The sequence below is a fragment of the Trachurus trachurus genome, assembly GCF_905171665.1.
Source record: "Trachurus trachurus genome assembly, chromosome: 21".
Lineage (NCBI taxonomy): Eukaryota > Metazoa > Chordata > Actinopteri > Carangiformes > Carangidae > Trachurus > Trachurus trachurus.
In genome coordinates this window covers 11,024,985-11,041,150 of record NC_139899.1, presented here as the reverse complement: position 1 = coordinate 11,041,150, position 16,166 = coordinate 11,024,985, and the positions used below count along the sequence as shown (strand labels likewise).

General features: G+C 41.0%; 1 protein-coding gene across 2 annotated transcripts in view; it reads left to right on the top strand.

The window, feature by feature from the left end:
* The window catches only part of hdac4 (histone deacetylase 4), a 128,500-nt gene that overhangs the window by 33,225 nt on the left and 79,109 nt on the right, over nucleotides 1–16,166 (top strand). For both annotated transcript variants that reach the window (XM_083997251.1, XM_083997252.1), the window contains exon 3: nucleotides 16,012–16,077. In XM_083997251.1, coding sequence (XP_083853377.1) covers nucleotides 16,012–16,077 — 66 coding nt within the window. The remainder of the gene's footprint in view (nucleotides 1–16,011; nucleotides 16,078–16,166) is intronic.

Sequence of the window (16,166 nt, the reverse complement as noted above, 5' to 3'; positions counted from 1 at the left end):
TTTGCATATGCGGCTTAGTGTCTTGACCTCTCAGGGCCACCGTAGCAAGCACAATGAATGCTGTGTTTGTGTTGTTAAGGTTATTATCATGGAGTGTGGGCCATTTGTCTATCCAGGGAGTTTATCATGATTGTTTTGTAGCAATCTGCCTGCCCACAAACCCAAATGGCACACTGCTAGATTTGCATACTGTAGGGATAAGCAAAATATGCAATATGGTTGATTTTATATATTTTTTATCTTTATGTAGATAAATGTAAAATCTTACATAACATAAATGCTCAGCTCTGTTCTTCCGCTATGCATTATACTAATCAAATATCTTTAAGTGTGAATCAATAAAACCATACGATTATATATTTAAATCACATTATATATACTGTATATTGTTACCAATCAATACTTATAATAAAAGATTGAAATACATTAAAAAATACATTGTGTTTTCAGTGCATCCATGTTCTCCCCTGTAACACTGACAGAGCCTGATCTTACTCAACCCCACACCCCCCTGCACATCCCTACATTTGCTTCAGTCAAACGATTTATGTCTAATTACCGGTTATAAGCTCTGCACTTCCTCTGAAAGGCTCCATATTAGAAACCAAATCTTATAATTAACCCATCTTCTCACATGAAAGTAATGGCAGTGCTCTGCCATGTCAGAGGCCCGTGTTGACAGTCTGTCATCTCAGCCCAGCCCTCTGCAGCACCACCTCCCCAAATATCCCAGCAGTTTAAGGAAAGATGAGCAGGCTAATGGACTACTTACTGGTGTAGAGGGGCGAAGAGACTGACCTTGAAGGTTCGTCTAGTTAAGCTGTCTAAACAGAAAACATCCTCTGAAGTGCATGGACAGGAAGGTATCAAGTGTGATCTGTAGCCCTATCTTAAACCACCAAATCCCTAAGCCACAAAGCATTTAAGTCTGTTTAATAACTATATATTCTACATGTTCTATATTCTAATGTTTTTATGTTGATGTTGTAAAACATACATCTCAGTGTATTGCTGAGAAGCTCTTACATCAGTAATCTGAATGGTATAAACACGTTTTTCTTTTCATACATTTAAACCTTTGAGGAGTTCAATGTGTCTTGAAGACAAAATATACAGTATGTACTAGTTAACTTTGAATAAGTGAGTGACAATATTTTCAGCCTCATGCATTGTGTGTGACCAAATTACAGCTGGTAAAAAAATGTATTAAAAATAAATATCATAACTTTTCCACAAAAAAATGCTCAAATATTGATCTTGTTGTCACAGATATAGTAATAGCCATGTGTAACGAACACATTCTTCTACTGCATGTATTTACAGACCACATTTTGTTGTTTGGCCATATGTGACAAGTATTTACAGTATATTTACATTGTCTTTTCAGTCACTTTTTTTTGGCTTTGGCAGTTCTCTCTTTTTTGCTTCATTCATTTTTCTTTGCTGCAAAAGTGATGTTAATATGACATTTTTTCTATGATGCGATTTCTTAAGTTTTAAACAACACTTGGCTGTCCTGCAGTTCGGTGCCTTTGCTGAATGATTTAGGGGAGTTTCAGGAGTGGATTAGTGTTGCTGAGGGAGCTTGTTGACATCAGATGGCATGGGAACCATGAATCCGCACACAAGGCTCAACGGAGGAGCTCAGGCAAACCTGCAGTGGGCACGTAGAGAGGGGGAAAAACAAATAAACTGAGCCCAAAGCAAGTATCCCCACAGTTGGCAGGTTCCCATAGACATTTGGTAGAGAGAGAGGATGGATACAAGAACATTCTGGTTATCAGCGAAGGACTTACTGGTATTTTCTTTCAGTCTTTCATAATGGTCAATATACATTCAGCATGTGTAACAATTTGAATGGATTTGGACCAAGTTATTAAACCATTTGATGTCAGATTAATTGACATTATCAGTTATTTTGCATATCAAACAAAACACTGCTATGATGTCTAAATTTGGCAGTGACTATTTGAAGCGGCGGTTGTCTGTGTGACTCTGTCCAGATGCTGCATGATACCAGCGCTCTATTAGAGTGGAAAATTTACAGATTATTCACTGCTGTGGTGTAATATTGAATGCTTGTGCAAACAGGACGGTTGATAAAAGGAACAGTATACAGTATAAATCACAGAGCCCAGTATGATAGATAATAATAATAATCATAATGACAGCACAATCCACTCAGCATCAGATTGCTCAGTAATCCCACAGTAAACTCTTGTTAAAACCTGAGTGAGTCACTATTATTACAGATAATCCCTTGGTCTGGTTTATGTGATGTGCTGGTGAACGTAGGCCTAAACCACACAAACACATACACATGCCTCTCTGTTTCCATAATGACAGCTTTTCAGCCATTGTCTCAGTTTCAGCAGCCACACAGATCGCGGTACAAAGCAGATGGCGGCGGCATATAATGTCGCTCGGAGACTGTTTTAACTTATTGCTGCAGTGCTGGCTGAACGCTGAGGACAGTCATCAACTTAATGTATGACCCAGTGGTTTTTTGCACATAAGGACGTCTGTTCATGACTTCTTTTTTTTTTTTTTTTTTACCGTGCAGAAATGCTGGTTTATGAAAAACTAGTTCCAGAAGAGTTTTTTTTCCCCTAATAAAAGCTTTTATTGCACAAACTATAGACATCTACTTCCAGCTATAATCGTTCTCTTCACCCTCTGCTCCTGAGCTGTTGCTATTTATTTATTTTCCCCCTTTTTACATCCACATCTACTTGGCATGTTTAACCAGTCAGGACATCAATCCAAATTTCTAGAAACTCTGATTCTCACAAATGTTGTCATTGCAGATGGTCGTCTTCATACAGTAATGTGTCGTTGCCAGCTGATCAGTCGGACTGCAGGCCTGTGAAGCCCGTTACAGAACTTCTCATTGAAGTGCAGCGGCTTTAAAGAACTCTGCTCTAAATACTTTGAACGTTTTGACCCCCTCAGCTCCGTCGATTCTGGCAAATGCCAACGCACACATAAACAGTGCAGAGGCACAGGAGAGTTCAAATACTTGAACTGAGGTTACCATGCTCATCCTTGCTTTTTAAACAAGCAGAGAAACCCCACCCTTCCCCCCTAAACCCCTCCTAGCACCCAAGTCCAGGAGCTTTGCCAAAAGCAGCCTAACACTAAACATTCACAGCGCTGGGGAAGAGAAAGCAAACTCTGGGAAGGTACAGGATTGACGTCAGAGAGAGCCACATGTAAGAAATTCCTTCCTAATTACTGGGAATGTACTGGCTTATTGTATAAAAAAATGTTCTGGTTCATATTCATCTTTTTAAAAGGTGGTTTTTTGTTTTAGAGTCTGTGCTTCTACCTTTCGGTGTTAAATTAGCTCTCTGTTCTTCCTCTTTATCCAGCTCTATTATTTCACAATCTCTTTATTTTTCACCGTCCTCTCCAGTTCCTATTTCTTCCTCCTTCTCCCCTTCAACCCACACGGTTTCTCCTCCTCCTCCTCCTCCTCCTCTGCTTCCTTCCTTCCTCTTGCGCACCAACCTGCAAAACTGCTTTGTGGTAGATAATGTGAAATTTGCCGACAGACAGACACCTACGCCCACTTCTTGCGGGATTTGTTTCTCGTGCGTTGTAAGGCTGATGTGTTTGGATTATTTCTGCTGACCCACTGGTCTGGGTGCTGCACCTGTTATTCCTCCTTCTAGGAATGTGCCAGCAGCTCCTGGCTGCTACACATGGCCTTGTTTTCCTAACTGAGCTTTAGCTAATTAGGCTCGCTCTTTATTGTTGTTGCTCCACTTTCCCTCGCCTAATGTTTGTGTAGCTGAGGTAATTAATTATTAAAACATTTACCTTTACCAATACCTGCTATGCCTTTCTATCACCGTGAGAGCCGTTGTTTTATTTAGAGTCAGCTGCGTTGCCCGTTTAATTGCGAAGTGTTAACAAAATAGTTGTAATTAGGACACTGTGTGATAGAGATGTGTGGATTGCAGTTAGATCAACAGGCACTGTGGTTAATTATAGGTTGGGTCATTAAAATGTAAAATAATACATAATATTAATGGAAAAAATTCATAACACTCTGTAAAATGTGGAATTAGACTGTGTTTGGACTGTGTTGTGATTAATTATTAATTATGGGCACGGTTTGTGTTTAAAAAAATCCTGCATGCCACTGCTACTTTCCACAGTGTTTTCTTAACTTTGTGTATTTTAAAGCAGCCCAGTGTTAGTAATGTGTCAGATACTTTGGTGAAGAACAAAAATGTTCCATGTGAACATTTCACTCATATATGTGGTATCAATATATTTCCAAATGCAGTGTGCCATCCTGAACTTCACACTCAGAGATGAATGAGTCAAGGTACCCGTGGTTTTGGCTGGCTGGCACTGATCTGATAAGCGCTATACATGAGCTGCCTTGGCTCTGTTCACAGTTATATAGGTTCTGTCTCTCTCACATAGTTTTTGTAGTATTGAACAATACGAGCTGAGAACTTGCCTTTTCCGGGCTTTCCAGGTCCCATCTATTGTAATATTTCTGCAACATCTTGGGAACCAAAACAAATCTTTGTATGATTTATGTGTCCAAAAACGTTAACCCTTACCTTCCATAATCCCTTTTTATTGTGACAAAGTTAAAAACTGGAACTGGGTGTGTCTGAAATCAGGTTTTGAAGGTCCTCCTCAGAGATGTACTGTACTGCTTTGCTTTAGTATGAAAGGGAAAGGAGAATGGCTGGGATGAGTCCAGAGAGAGTTGATTTAGGAGAGAGAGGAGTGTGGTGGTGAGGTGTCAGGAGCTTTCACACACACATTTGTGATTTGTCCCGAAAATGGAGATAGGAGGGGGAACCTGGGGATTTGTGGAGGCTCCTGCTTCGAGCGGAGGAATGCCTTTGAAGCTTTTTCTTTCTCCCTCTGGATGGATTTTTTATTAGTGTGGGACAAGCGACTGAATGGACACATTTTGGCAGAAGGAGAGGCAGATGAGCTGGCAGACAAGCAGGAGGAAGCCATCAGCTGTGAACTATTAGCAGCCCTTGTGTTTCCCTCATATAGCCACATTTCTTAGTCTTTAGCGAATATGATAATGCTGCTCTGTGGTGAGCGCAGAGGAAATTTCATGCTGAATTTTTAGTGACAGTGGACAGGGTTGGAAGATTTCCATTGAGAAGCCACTTTCAGCAGCGAACAATTAGCTTCCTGTCCGGCCTGAGTTCCCACCCTGACTGTGTGACGTCCACGAGCAGCAGCAGCAGCCTCGGGGCCTCTTAACGCTGCTAAACGCCTTTTATTTTGGTCACTTCACTGGGCACAATACACACTCACACTATTCTTAGAAAACTGTGAAGTGTGTCTCCCTCACCCCTGACCCTATAGCCCACAACCCGTTTCCACTGTCAACAGCACCTGAGGCTGTCTAGGTTATTGTATGTCATGTCTGTCTTCTCCTGTGTCTCTGATTGCTTTTCTTCACCTCTATATTTCACTCCCGCTCAACGTCTCCTTGTTTCTGTAGCAGTTGTTGGATTAGTGTTTGTTCTCACTCGTGGAGAAAAGCTGTTTTCTTATTCTTGAAATTATATGCACAAAACCAAGTTCTTATGAAACTCGACTATTAAAGCAGAAGTAAGCGGAATATTTGTGTTAATATCTTCCGACAGCAATCACTTATATAGAGTGTTTGGTCTGAAACACGGGTCTGTCAGTCACTCTGCTCTGCTGTAAGCCGAGGAGAAAACTTTCCTTGTATCCTACAACCTTTATCCAATGAGGAGAGAGAACGGCATAAAGGGGCGGTCCTCTCTGTGTGTGCAGCCAAGGGATGCGCGTGAATGTGGTGACGTAGGGACGAGGGCGGGGACTGCTAACTCCATCGGCTGACAGGAAGTTAGCCAAAACGACCGGATCGCTTACTTCTGCTTTAAGATTCTTCAGGAAACATTGTTAATTTATATATTTGCAAGTTGCAGATGCCTTGATATTCAGTGTATCTCTAAAATGATGACAGTGAGCATTTTTATTTCCACTTGCAATGACTACAGTTTTTCTACTTTTTTTTATGGTTATCTTGCAGGCACTCGTGGCTTAAGGGAATATTTTGGTCTGGTTTAAAAGAGCAGATCATAATCTGCCTGATGAGTTCCTCTTTGTTGGCATGCACTGCACTGACTTTGAGTCAGTTTGTGTTTGTATTTATTGCTGAAGAATGGAAGAGTCAAAACTTAATAATATCAACTATGAATCAGATTACTATGAAACAGGAAGGAAAAAACAGGGACCTGAGACCGGGTCAGACTGGATCCAAATTACAGTCAATTTAAGTGGGCCAGTTAGGGCCTTTGTTTTACTGCTGTGGGTCTCAGATCTGTTTGTCCACTAATGTAATGAGCCAAGTGTATTGTAGGAAATTAGAAGCTGAGGAAATTCAGGCGGTTGATGGTTTTCTTTCTTCACGGATACTAAGGGGTGACACATGAAAGCTTCTGCTCCACTGGGAATTTCCGCCTCGTTTTAGCTTGTTTGTTAATTGTATGGCACCTTGACTGTGGAGCTGAGTCTTAGATGATCTCATCAACATAACGGAGGCAGCTGTTTCCATGTGAAGGTCTGATTAACCCCAATAATGTATAATTCCAGTTGAACAGATGGACATTCATACCTAAAGATGCTCCTTGAAGGTTATAGTGAAGACCAGGCTACAGCTAAAAATGGATTTTATTGAACTTTTTTTTGTCATCAAGTTTTTTTATTATTTCATTTTCTTTTTTAACAATATATCCACATTAAATCGTATACACAGCCACATAATTCACATACATTTACAACCATACATCTCGGAAACATATTGCGGACAGTGTAAAAAAAGAGAAAAAAGTAAATAAATAGTAAAAATGTGAACTATCCCACCTCCCCTCTATCTGGCTTACTCCCTTCCCCTCCCCTTGACGGATTCAGTCATATCTGAACATAAAGAAGGATATACATAGCAAATAATTTGATTAATGGATTGGTTAATCAGACCTTCACATGGAGGCAGCTGTTTCCATGTGAAGGTCTGATTAACCCCAATAATGTATAATTCCAGTTGAATAAATCAACATTAATACCTATGCTCCTTGAAGGTTAGAGTGAAGACGAGGCTACAGCTAAAAATGGATTTTATTGAACTTTATTCATCAGATGACTGCAAACATTTCCCAAAATAAATTATATTTCTATGTGACATCTTGACAGGGTTATAAAATGTGAGGAGTTTGTGTCTGTCTGCTTTTTTTTTGCCTCCTAGTGGCCATACATTGATTATTGCAGCTTTGACGTGGAAGTGAAGTTCTCCTTCTGGAGTAAACCGATCAACAAAACATGAAAGAAACATGAACATGTCATTGCTCTCACCCTGTCTGCAGACCCACACACACAGAGCTTTTCGTGAAGTACAAACTAATTTCAGCTCTCGACACACACAATGCTCCTTAATGCCGGTTTCTGCAACACACACTTAACGTGACTCAACATGACTGGACACGCTGGGAATCACACCCATATTTCAGGCACTGACACACACGGAGAAACACAGCTAATGTGAAAACACACTGGTAGACACAAAAGGTGTAATTAACTCCAGTGAGTTCACGGGCTGATGACCTAGCCAAGTCCTCATGTCCAGTCTCTATTGGTCTGACTCCTCTTTAATATGCACACTTTCTTCCTGCAAGCTGAAACTTGAAATAAAGTGACAGGATGATACAATACAGTAGTTTCTATTCTATTCTATTCGATATATATTTCTATGGTGATGGCAGTCTCAGAGATAGTTAAAGGGGCAATCTAAACTTTGTGTCAGCCTGCATCTTGGTCTGCCTTTAGAATAAAACTTTTCATTTCGTATTCTGTGACATATGATCACATCACATTATATAGCTTTATACAATATACCCATGACAACAGTCTCAAAACACAGCCACAAGTAACCACTGCTTTGGCCTAAGCTCATTGCCCAAACAAACACAGATGCCTGGGATATTACAGTTTGGAAAATTTGCTGATTTGCCTCGACTGGAACTTTACGGAGCTCAATCAAATGTGATTTGTCGCACTTTGAAAAGCCTCTGCAAAACATGAATATAAAGTTTGATACTGTGTAGCGTTAAATGTCCGGATTTGCATGTTTGTTAACTTTTGTTTGTCTTGGACGACAAGTCGCTGTGCGCTGTAGTTCAGTGGAATACCCATGATGCAGTTGGTTGTTGGAGTATTCAGTGTAAAAAATTGGTTGGAAACAGATAGTTCACAGATGTGCTCCGTCCCTCAGAAATAGTTTCCCTCTCAGTGTGGAGGCACAGCCTGGAGCCCAGACGGAGATGCTACTTTGCTTGAGTGTGTGTATATATTGTAGTCTTGCATATGTATATATTACACTATTTGTGACCTATTGCGTAACTAGGAGGTGTAATCTACCATGTGATGTCCACATGCGTAATGCTCTTAAAAAACAGTAAGGCCCTTCTCTCTACCCAGTGACCCGTCTACCACTACACAGATGTCTCCCCTTCCTTCAGTACACTTACAGCCTTTCAGTGAAAAGACACACATACACACACACACACACACACACACACACACACACACACACACACACACACACACACACACACACACACACACACACACACACACACACACACACACACACACACACACACACACACACACACACACGCACACACCCGTCTAAGGTATCACAGGGATCTCCTGTCTCCCCATGGACATCCTCGTGTTGCCGGCCTGCTGGACGACCACATGGCCTCTCTTCTTTTTTGTCCTACAGACATACTGCAGTATAATGTGACAGACAGTCAATATTCTTTATAAATACCTCACAATTTTTTTTTTTTTGCCATTTCCAGTTCAGTTATTTTTGATTTACACAATTTATGGAAATTATAGATGAGGACCTGTATAGTATGTATCTATGGTTGTCCCTGTCAAAGCCACTGAGTCATATGCAAATATACAACAGTAACAGTACACACAGAGGCACACACACACACACGCACACATGTAAACACAGACACAAACCTTTTTAAAGGTGCAGCAGTAAAAATAAAGTCAAAGGTTGTGGTTTGTCTTGTAGGTTCAAAATGCTCAGAGGAAGTGCTGAGTAGTTGGTAAACATGGCCGCAACACCAACAAGTGGTTTTTAGGAAAGCAGTGGTGAGAGGTTATACATGTCGACGCAGACAAATCAACAAGGCAAGGCAACACAAGTTGCCAGATCTGCTGCTGTGTATTTCTGTTATATTACAAACCTATGTTCAACCTAGAAGGTGACAAATTTTTGTGTGTATATAGTGGCACAGAGGTGCAAGGCAACACTACACAGCTCCTACATAGTTTTCTTTTTGAGTTTATTCATTTAGCACAGTTACAAAATATATAGAAAAATAATAAAATAAACAAAAATTGTATTATTATTAATACCCATTTAAAAGCCGGAGTAACAATTGATGTGAATGTGATGGCATTCAGGGCATCCCTAATAAAAGGGATTGAGTATACACACGGCATGGATTATCTCTAACAAACACATTTTTGAAATAGATTGTGTTCTACCAAGGTTAAATGTTCCTGCTGAGATCTGGCAGTGTTTGTGGAACTGTTATTTAAAAGGCAATGAGGTTTTGAATGTGTGGTGACCTTTCCTCGAACACTTTAAAGGTCTTCCTACACAATACCTGCTCTCACACGTCATGTAAATCTCACTCACCTCGACAACAGAAAAAATCTTTACTCTTTTATTCCCTCTCCGCCGCTTTCAGTGTAAACATTACCCATTACTTCCAGCAAAGTTGTGTTAATCGGGTCCAGTGTGTGTTCTGATCTAATTAAATATGTGTGTATATATGTACCGCATTATATTTATATACTTTATATATATTTTCTTTACCTTTGAGTATTCATATACAAGAATGTATGAGTGTGACAATGTATGTATGGTATGGGGTATAAGGGCTTGACAGGGTGGAAGGGGTTCCAGAAAGTTCATAATATTGTGCTTCCACTGTTAATATTGTACACAAATGAACAGATGTATTATGTTTAAAAAAAGAAAGGCAATGAGAGATGACAATGATATTTTGTCCTGATGCTTGATATTTATTTACCAGTGTTGCAAGGTTCAGATTACATGGCATTAACTCCTCTGCAATTAAATCCAGTTAAAGATGACCTCTGGTTACGCTCTGAGTCACAAGTTCTTTTCACATGTGGCCTGTGACTGATTAGCATCATGTAAGGAGATTATTTCAAAAGAGTAGATTAGTTTAAAAGTCAGTCACCGTAAGGAAGATGTCATGTCAGGAAGAAACCACAAATATACTCATCTAAGTACGGTTGTTGCATGTTGATCTGTAAAAAGTCCAGTTCTTTCTTTCAGTCACATGACGGGTATCTCTCTCTGAAATGAATCTCCTCATATGTTGGCTTCCAACCATGTTATCTTGTGGTTTAGGGTGGCAGTGACAGGTTGGTGTGGCTGGCACACTCTTACACTGGCTCGGAGTTTGGTTGTAGCAGAAGGGCAATTTTGGTGGAGCCTCAGCAGACAGGATGGCATAGTTGGCAGAGTGGATGGCGGCAGAGCTCTCGCTGATATCGAGGGCTCAGAATACACCAGACTGAGTTGTAGTGGACTAGACAGGTTGGCGTAGCTGGCACGCTGTCGCGGTTTGCCGCTGGTCAGGTGGAGGTGGCGGCCTTAGAACAAGGTGACTTTGCACCTCCACGGTCCAGCAGCAGGAAGAGGAGGAGGTGTGCTCGTGTACACGCTCGGTTACACTGTGTGCCTTTGTGCACAAGTGTGTCCCTGTGAATCTTCTTGTGTGCTCTGTGTATTTTTTATTTATTTTTTGCATTGTTGAAGGGTTCTCCTCATCACTGTATACACCGGGTGTGTATTCACTGAAGCAGGCACTCCTGCTTCCTGTGAGCCTCGGAGCCAACTTGTCCTCTTGCCAGGCATCGGTAACTTGGCACTCCCCCTCTTCCTTTTCCATGTGGTGATCACGTATGTCTATCCACAAGGAAGTCTGTCGACACATCTAGGCTTTTACAAATGGGATATGACACATGCAAAAAGAGCAAATCACTTTCCCGTCTAGGCTTGGAGACATGCATGTACTTTTTCTGTATTTTTAGTGGCCATATGTATATCCCTACATGTCACTGGGGGATATGCATAACTGTTACCGAAGGGCATGCATATGGCGCGGGTCACATAGGTCAGCGCATTAAAATATCCATCATGCAGCCCACATGACTTAGGGCCAACGTAACAGTGTCTTATATTAACCGTGCTTATATACGCTGCAGGGTGTTCAACCAACATGACAGTATGTTTCTACAATACTGTTAATATGATGCACTAGAAAGAAGCTGTTCTAAATAATGTACAACGCGGTTATACAAAAAGTGCCATATCCCTTGTGATACACACTTAACTCTCCAAAAATAGTTCTTTTATGGTTTGATTCCCCAGTGAAACTCGGTGTCATTTCAAGTGCCCTTCTTTCCATTTACACAGGGCTCTAACAGTCCACAGCAGAGCCAGAGCTCGGACCGCAGAATACGCTGGAAGAGGCGGCAACCCTCTCAGTCTCATCTCTCTTGAACTTTATCTGTTATTACTGCCGTAACTTCAGATAATAGTTTGACTGTGGAGAGGACGGCTATTCAATCAAACTCCGAGACAACGGTGACGTGGTTTGGACGGGATGGATAAGTGCCTGGTCTAAAGTGGACAAGAGTGCTTTGCAGACAAATGTGTGGCTATACACACAGTGCCTACTCCAGAGTGGACTGAGCATGCTGCCCATTATGGCTGGCCTTGGGAGGCAGCGATTCAGAAGTGAGGAGAGAGGTATTAGACCCGTGGTTAGTTAGACTGATAACATGCTGTCATTAGAACAGCTGTCCAGATGGTCATTGATTAACCAATAAAACCAAATTCCCGGCAGTTGGCTGGCCCTGTTAGCTTTCTACAGAGCCAGGCTAGTTGTCTCTGACTGTTTCTAGTCCTTATTTAATGCTAAAATAGGTGATTTCATATTGAGCGAAATAGAGCAGATTTTTCAGTCAATCGGTCAGTATGTATAGATGGTTTTTGTTTTAAAGGAGAACTATGCAAGTCCGGGTGCTTTTCTACTGTTTTGCTAACCCTCCATATGCATTTGTTTTCAACAAAGCCGGCGAGAGAAAGCAATCCATGGAGCGCCGGATGACGTTATGTATCATAAGAGCATTACAATGTGTACTGTATATTTGTGTAGTCTCATCTGTCATAAACAAGAGATTATGGGTTACGGGGCGCGGTTGTGTCGCGCTGCCGCAGAGAGAGAGCTGGGCCACCGCGTCGGAGGCGCTAATCTTGCAAGGTTGGTTTACAACCAAGAGACGCTACGTTGAAGGCAGAGAGCCTCCACTCTCCCTGTGACAAGTTAGAAGTCATTTATTTAACCATCACAATTACTACGAAGCTGTTTAATTAAAGAAAAAAGGAAGGTATAAATCTTGCATAGTTCCCCTTTAAAGATGAATATATCAGTCTTGAACCTTGTGAAAACGTAACATTTATTCCATCTCTGTAAGATGTGCCTTGACTACCAGACCAGGTTTCAATTTTCAAAAATATTCAGTGACTGCTCTGCATTGTTTCATTATTGATAAATTACCTTGTCTCAGATGCTGATGTGCTTACATAACATGACTGCCTCTTGATAAATGAACGGAATGTGAGTAACACGACTAAATTGTTGACCAAGGATTATTCAGCATTCATCTGCCTACTTGTGTGAAGTGAAGTATATAATATAGTATATAGTAGCTACACAACAGCTTACAGTACATGTCAATGCAAATGGGCCATTCAACACAAGTATAATCAGTAATAATAACAGGACTGAACTGGATTTAAAGGAGCACAGTTCTTTGTCTGAACACACACACACACACACACACACACACACACACACACACACACACACACACACACACACACACACACACACACATGCACACAACCCCCCTTGCACTTTCTCTGTGCATATTTGTTTGTTGTGGTTTCCATGGAGATTCTCTGTCATCACTGTGTGTTAAGGCAGAGCAGCACTTGACCTGCCTTCCTCCCCAGGTGTCACAGGTCATGCTTGACTCAGTCATGGGTTGGACAGCCCATAAACCTGCCTGGTTTCCATGAGATACGTTTCCTGTGGACGCTCGGATAAATACGCACATTCATCTATAGTCTTCCATGTGATTTTGCATACAGCCTGTCCTTACATGGACCCAACACACTCCCTCCCTCCCTCCCTTCCTCCCTCCCTCTCTCACTCACACACACACACAAAACATAAACATCCACATGTCCATATACAGCGTTCCTTTCGTGCTCCTTTTCTTCTCTGTGCTTCTCTGTTCATCATGACAGCGTCCTTGTAGAGGGTGTTGAGAATGCCAAGGAGACAAATGAAAAATAATGTGATGGCTGTTAGTACAGAAAGAAGATGCAAAACACTCACTTACACTCCTAACTCTTCCTTTGTGTGTGTGTTTGAGTGTGTGATTGCTTGGCTTGTCTTTCGCCCATCAAGCTCTGGTGTCGTCTTTCTACCATCTGCCACTGCCACCCTACTGACTCGCACACAAGACATGCACACACATATACTGTATCCACATACAGTATCCAGCAAAACCCTCTTCTCTTCTCTTCTCTTCTCTTCTCTTCTCTTCTCTTCTCTTCTCTTCTCTTCTTGTTGGTGAGCATCTATTTGTGTTAAAGACACAAAGGAAGCAGCCTTCGCCTTGAATATGAAATTCAAGAAATGCATTTGGTGTGTGTACAATATGAATATTTAATTCAGCCCCTCCCTCCATCATGTATTAATCATGGAGCAGTCTGCTAAGGCTGAAAATAGCACCTAGCAACCCAGAAAAACAAAATTCATAGTAGTTGTGGGTATGTCATGTGCTGCTGCTCGTTCATGTGTGACATAGCACATGGTCTCATGGTCTCCTCTCACATTTTCCTTTCTTCCACACTCGCTTTTCTCTCCTCTGTCTTCACTGGTTCAGGGATTGTGGGAGATGGAGATTTCTGATGTTTGCGTGGAAGATATACACAACCACACTGAACTCCTTGAGGTTTTCAGATTGGAAAGTGTGCTGCTTTTGGAGGGAAAAATATAAAAAAAATCAAGTGTTTGAATTTCAGTATAAGTACATTTCCTACACTTTAAGGTGAACTCTGAATACATCCTGCTGTGTCTGGGCTGAAACCCACTGATGCAAGTTTGACATATTTCACCGAACGAGACGCTGCTTCCTCAAAGTGGTGATAATTGCAGGATTGCTGACCCCACCGTTCGTACAGTACCAGCTGCCCATCTTTAAGATTAAACTGATGTAGGCTGCGATTGCATAATTCAGCCCAGCTGGTTGCAGGTGGGAGCAGAAATATTGTAGCAATTGCACAGGCTCCTTCAATAACCAAGCTTGAATATGAATGTTTTTGTGTAGGGTCTTTCCATCACATCAGATTTGAAATCAGGGTTTACTGCAAGTTTAAAGCATGCAAGGAAGTTTTTTTTCTATAGCACCCTTCACAGATAAAAGTGCAGAGAAAAATAATTCTCTTCCACATTTGTTAAAAATAATTCTCTTCCACATTTGTTCGACTTGCAATAGACAGAAACTAAATCAATGCAGCACAACTTGAAAATATACTATTTTAGGACCTCAACCCCTGACAATTAATGTGGCTGTAACCCACTCAAATGTTTTTATTCGATATAGCCATTGCATAAATAAAGGCTTTTTATATTATTGAAGAAGAGTGCCTTGGATTTTCCTTTTTTGACCAATGCTCCCACCAAAGAGCACCTTTGTCATATGTTTTGAACCTTCTGAGCACTCTGGATTTTTTCCTTTTTTTCCCTGACAATTAATGTTGGAAAGTGCCCTGTGTTACGCTAGTCGTGGCCTATGTCCCCCAACAGAGAGGTGGGGTGGGCTACAGAGGCCTGATTAACTCACTTCTATCATCACCTATCCATATTCTCTTAGCATCAACTGACTCTGAATCAAGTGACATCACTTGAGGCCATAAATGGTTTCATAAAGCTCGTTTCATGTAAGCAATTGTCTTTTAACAGACTTTGATACATCAGATCCGTGTTTCTTATTCTGTCTAGTAGGAGTCATAGGACTCGTCTTTCTGCATACTTTTGAAGTTTTTGCTGAATACTTCTCTTATGTCGAAACTGTAGATCATCGCTTCAGTTCAACTAATCATGTGTTTCACTTGCTACAGTTCAGCCTGAAGGCAGAAAAGACCTCAGTCATATAAGAACTGAATAGTTATTTACAGCCATTGTACAACATCACTTTTGCTGATGTCTATGGACTTGGGCCTGTCATAAACTACAGAGCAAAGGGATTTATTTCAGTTGAAAATTTTATTTTTAGTTTTTTTAAAATACATTTTTATTAGAATACAGGTGCTATTACAATTTTGCTATTACCAGAAGCATCCGCTGATTGGAGCCATGTTTCCCAGAGTCATTCTGGAGACTTGAGATAAATAATAGTTGAGTTACATAAAGCTGAAAGGGTTACAGTGTCATCTTAAAGATCAGTACAAAGTTCAACAAACTGTCTATAAATGGAGATGATTTGTTCTGTATTTGTTCTGTGGCTATTCTGTTGTGTGTGCCCTGCTAAGATGATGCCAGGGGTTTGCTTTAAATGACCCCAGTGTAGGTCTGCCCGCCTAATCCTTATAAATTCACACGCGACTTAATTTAAAAAAATGTATTTTGTAATGTTTCAACACTTTGTATGGTCTCTATCTATCTGTCTGATTTAACAAGATATCCCGTTACTACACCTCACCGTCCTGTTCTTGTCACTTGTCTTTTCTCTGACGTGTGGACAGTGTCTGAAGTGATGAGCACATTTAAACCAACGTCTCCTCTCTTACAGGTGGCTTGAGCAGCAAGGAGCAGCCTCTGGAACTTCTTAAACCAGCTGCCGTTTCCAACCATTTTGGTAGGACCTCTTTGTGTGTGTGTGTATGTGTGAGTGAGATATGAACTGATGAACTGAATGTTTTCAGTTTCATTGTTGTTATCATCTGC